This window comes from Populus euphratica, unplaced genomic scaffold, assembly GCF_000495115.2.
Source record: "Populus euphratica unplaced genomic scaffold, PopEup_1.0 scaffold1878.1, whole genome shotgun sequence".
NCBI classification, from domain to species: domain Eukaryota; kingdom Viridiplantae; phylum Streptophyta; class Magnoliopsida; order Malpighiales; family Salicaceae; genus Populus; species Populus euphratica.
In genome coordinates this window covers 8,290-13,526 of record NW_011501720.1, presented here as the reverse complement: position 1 = coordinate 13,526, position 5,237 = coordinate 8,290, and the positions used below count along the sequence as shown (strand labels likewise).

At 32.5% G+C, this 5,237-nt stretch overlaps 1 protein-coding gene across 1 annotated transcript; it reads left to right on the top strand.

Annotated features, from left to right (window-relative positions):
• Positions 1-1,132: 1,132 nt before the first annotated feature.
• LOC105118323 (LOB domain-containing protein 15-like) lies at positions 1,133-2,232 on the top strand. Its single transcript, XM_011016246.1, has 3 exons — positions 1,133-1,286; positions 1,434-1,683; positions 1,819-2,232. The coding sequence occupies exons 1-3, from the start codon at positions 1,273-1,275 to the stop codon at positions 2,209-2,211; spliced, it is 657 nt and encodes a 218-aa protein (XP_011014548.1). The 5' UTR covers positions 1,133-1,272; the 3' UTR covers positions 2,212-2,232.
• The last annotated feature ends 3,005 nt before the right edge of the window (positions 2,233-5,237 follow it).

Here is a 5,237-nt window from a genome sequence, read left to right as displayed (position 1 = left end):
TATCTTATATTATTAGATATGTTATTATAAAACATACTTTAGTTAAGGAATTATTGATACTTCAAGTTCAAAATGATAATATAAAACCTTGATGAAAATGCACTTTTAATTACTAAATATCTACCATTTTTGAATTATGTCGAGGATTAACTAAAATAAATAAGTTGTTGTACTATCATTTGATTTATAGGTTAATTCGTCTTGTTTTAACTTTCCTTGTTTCCACTGCCACTACAGAACGAACATTTTCAGCTATAAAATATATTAAAACCAAGCTTTGCAATAAAATAAAAGAGAAGTTCATAGCAAATTCTATAATGATTTACATTGAATGATAACTAGTTGAAGATATTGATTCGGATTCGATCTTACATGAATTCTATTCTACAAAACATCAAAGGGTGCAACTTTGATAGTATAATTTATTTTTATTTTTATTTTGAATTTTATTTACTTTATAAAAATATATTGAATTATATATTTAAATTAAAATTTTATTATTAATTTGATAAATTTATATATCCAAGTAAAGTAAACGATTAACTTAAAAAATACTTTATATATATTTATATCATAACCGATCAATTCCTGGCTCGCCACTGTTTATAAGTAATCATCTTTCATAGGAGAGATTGCTGTATCTACACGGCGACAATGATCGATATTAAAATTGATTTTCTGAACTAGATCCCAAGATATGATCTTTTCAGAGTGGAAGCGGGTCGTCCTTGATTCTGGCAAGAAACAAATATAGATATATGTGTGCGTAAGGCCAGAGGCTTTAAACTAATTAAGTACAGTTCATGAGGAATTAATGATGCCTGCTCCTTTAATTTTTTTCTTTAATTCTGCTCTTGATCAAGTCTCTAATATATGCTTAAGTTGGAATAATTATTTGACAAAACATGAGCAATTAAAAAAAAAGTACCTAGACAAGCAAATTAAGACCACATGTAGCCATGAAAGCATATTCACCAGTAGAAGCAAGAAGCTTTATATATATATATATATATATATATATATTCCATCAGTACTGCAGAGTAAACAGACATAATTAAATTATCCTCTCTCATTTCAGTCTCCAATCGACTCATATGTATCCCTTTTGTATATTTCTTTTGAGTATTAACTTAAACTCTGGTCCGCTTTTAATTAAGCATTGTCTAAATCTTCCTCTCCTCTTATTTTTCCTTTCTTCTTCCCTTCAAACCCTCACTCTCTCTGCGCCCAATTTCTCATCCGTAATTGAAAATTTACAGAGAGCATGCCTGAATGTCCAGAGAAAGGTAAGAAGTACAAATGTCTATGTTTACATCTCTAGATCTCTCTCTCTCTCTCTCTCATGCAAAATTATTCCATTTTTTCCATGTAGCATGTACTTATCTGATCAGGTTTACTAATTTGACAATCCTCCCTTCTTCCTTACTGTACAGGAAGAGATTTGATGAGTTAGGCAAGGAGATCAAAAGAGAATCAGATGCCTCTTATCAAATGGGAAGAAGACACATGCTGGGTCCTCCTGGAACCCTAAATACAATTACTCCTTGCGCTGCCTGTAAGCTCTTAAGAAGGAGGTGTGCACAAGAATGCCCATTTTCTCCATATTTCTCTCCACATGAACCTCAAAAGTTTGCTTCTGTTCACAAAGTTTTTGGTGCAAGTAATGTCTCAAAGATGCTGATGGTAAAACCCTTATGCCCTAACCAATTAAATATTGTTTCCCTGAATATTGATTAACGTTTGCAATTATACGCGCTTCTTGTTCCTGTTTCACATGCTTTGTTCAATTATATGATCTGCTTTTGCATTATTTTTCAGGAGGTGCCACAGAACCAAAGAGCTGATGCAGCTAATAGTCTTGTTTATGAGGCTAATGTGAGGCTAAGAGATCCAGTTTATGGGTGCATGGGTGCAATTTCAGCCTTACAACAGCAAGTTCAATCGTTGGAAGCCGAACTTAATGCAGTAAGGAATGAAATACTGAAATACAGATATAGGGAAGCAAACATCATTCATTCTTCTCATGTAGCTTTGCTTTCCTCTGGGGCTGTTTCAATTGCTGCACCGTCACCAGCCCCCTCTACGCCACCGCCCCCAACAGCATCGCCCCCTCCTTCTTCCTCATCTTCCTTAATGTACACTCAACCGACCAGTAGTGCTGCTGCAGATTATAGCACAACTTCGACTGAAAATGTCTCCTTTTTTGGTTAATATTTATATTTCGAGACTGAAAATAAAACAATTATTTCTTTATCATGAATCAGGTTGAACAATAAAAAGAAAAGGAAAAAATAGATATATTTTATTGCGTTGGGGTTGTTCAATTAATTTTTTTTTTTAATTACAGTCCAAATACTTGATTCAAGTCTACAAATATATATGTCATTAGATAGCAGGTTTCTTTCATCTCCTCTCATAAATTGACTTTCAGGCTCTCAGTTCTGTATCAGCCCTCTTCATTCAAAGGCTACTACTTATCACTAGTATATTGAATCAAACGTATTGTATAGCAGCCAATAAAATTTCAGGAAGCCCCTTTCATAGATGCACCATCAAGAAATTAAAGCCCTAGCTATATTACTGAATATGTTTCTTGAGCCTCCTTGTTTACTTCAAATATTCACTTTTTTTTTTCTTTTTAACTCCACATTTGATTAAAACCCTAGCTAGAACTAGCTACATACACTAAAATTAGCGCTGCGAACAGTTATAGATTCAAGGTAAAATTTGCTGAGTGTGTTGGGATTCGAATTTAATGAGTGAACTCAATTGCTAGCTGGATTCCTACCGACAATTTTGGCACATGTAAATCTGTACTAGTGAAAGATCTAAAAGTTGCTTGGAGTTGGGGAGACAAAAGGTCTGCTTGTGATCATTCCTATGAAAGTTATTGGTTTTAAAATTTAGATAGTGGTTATTTTTTAAATATTTTTTATTTAAAAATATATTAAAATAATATTAATTTTTGTTTTTTAAAATTTATTTTTAACATTAATAAATAAATAAAATTAATTTTTTTACATAATGTTTTTCAAACGTTTCAAAAACAAACGGGTTTAATAGCATTCAAAATTGTTACTAATTTTTATATGTTCTTACTTAGGAAAAAAAATAAGAAAAAGGATAAAAAATGATATTCGAGTTTCTGTTTATGCTAAGCATTCTTATTTTGTTGTTTCGAGGGTAATTTAATACAATGGAGCTTAGTTGATGTTGCTAGCTTGTAAAGCAATAATTTGGGGTCGATTGACATTAGTTTTGCCAGCTATATTATTGTTTTGTCAAGGTTAGGTTTCTTTGGCCTGTAGACTTCAGCTTCATTAATCTATTGCTTCTATTTTGTAAGGTACCTCTCTGTTATGTTTATTTTTATTTTTATTTATTTTCACCTCTCAAGAAATATTTATTACCTTTCGTTCTAGCTCACTATACATAACAAATCAGTGTTGTAGATAATATAGAATTTAATAATTCTCTCTCATTCTAGTCTGGTGAAGTCGGAGATGTTACAGAAGCTGGTCTCGTATCATGGTTGCTTGAAATAGCAGCATCTTACCTCTTCCTTGGTAACAACTCTCCTAGATTTGCCTTGGCCATGTTAACAAATAACAAAGCAACATGTTTGGTATATCCCCATTCTCCTCCAATATCCCAAAATCTCATCTTTCTCTCCTCGTACATCGTCGGAGGATGACGACTCCGCTTTAGAAACAAAGGAAGTGATTTAAAATAAATTAATTTAGCAGAGAAACTATCCCATAGAAACATAGAAGACTAACTTTGAAAGAAAAACACATCTATTGTTACAACAACTAGGAAATTTATTACCAATCTTTTCAAAAATTAAAGGTAAGGGTTTGGTTATTTGAGAAGATCACCGAATAACATTATATATACATAAAACAAGTTGCATTGCATTCAAGTCAAAACATGTATATGTAGTTTTGTTTGTGATGAACTATCTAAACTTATTGATTGCTCATAAAAAAAAACATAGCAGAAGAGGAAGTAAAAGAGGGAAACTCGGCTAAGAAGAACTTACAATGTATCTAAAAATTTTAAAAATTCAACGGTGGTTGAAGTAGTTATAGCTCTAGTAGCTGTTGCGATGTCATAGTCGCACAAATTAATTACCCTAGCTTAAAACACAACACACAAGATAGTATAGAGCAAGCAAGGGGTCGATCCCACAAGGAAGATTTAGTTCAGATTTTTATGCTATACGTTATGCAATTGGGGGGTTTTGATTTGTGATGATCTAAACTATGGAAGAAATTAAACTAGCAAACAAAATCAATTGAAATCGAAATTTATCAAGAAAACAAACCTTGGTTGCAAGCACACATCCACCAACGGAAATTAGAACCGATCCTTGAAACAAAACTACAATTTATATTCTGAATTTTTATCTTTTCTTAATGTTGGTTAATTAACGGATCCGCCGTATAATTAACCCTAACCAACAAATAATCACAATGTCCGCATTAATAATTTAGTTCAATGGCAAAGTAAAGGTATTTGAGTGTTTTTCCTAAGTTTAATAATGTAGTTCCGCCACAATTATCAAGCTTAGTTGCTTCACAAGTTCATACATCACAACTCCGGTTTTGATATCAAACTTAGCAATAAATTGTTCACAATAATAACTTAGAGTTCCGCTCTAGCAATTATCAACAACAATCATAGAAAAAATGCATAGGAAAACAACCATACTTATTCATAATATAAACTAAAAATAAAAGGAAGAATAAATCTCACGGTTCTTGAAATCCGAAGGTTTGTTGTGTCCTTGCAACCAAGAAAAGAGCTTAGCCTTGCATAACCATTGAACAACTACTCTTAAAGAATGAAGAGAGCATGATTTTTTGGGTTTGTAGAGGAGAGAATTTGTGTTTCTTCACTTCTGGCTGCTGCCCCCCTTCTCTCCTCTCTCTCTTTCTTTTTATATGCTAAGAAACCCTAGTTCCTAATTTACAAAGTAGTCCTCCCTTAAGTTGACAATTGACATTTAAGTACTTCAATAACCATTTTCCCTAAAAAAGAGAAATAGCCTTGCATGAAATCTTCAAACTCTGACTTAGAGGAGCTAAATTGCTGATATAAAAACTTGGATGACGGTTTAGAAGCTTCGAAACGTAATTTGGACTCATTTCTTCACGAAACCTGATTGCTGGCAGAATTCATTTGTCATATTTTAAAAATCATATCTCCCTCATATGACATCATTTTTGGATGAA

Coding starts and splice junctions, on each gene's coding strand:
- LOC105118323 (XM_011016246.1), top strand. Junction 1,684..1,818: donor ATGTCTCAAAGATGCTGATG/GTAAAACCCTTA, acceptor ATTATTTTTCAG/GAGGTGCCACAGAACCAAAG.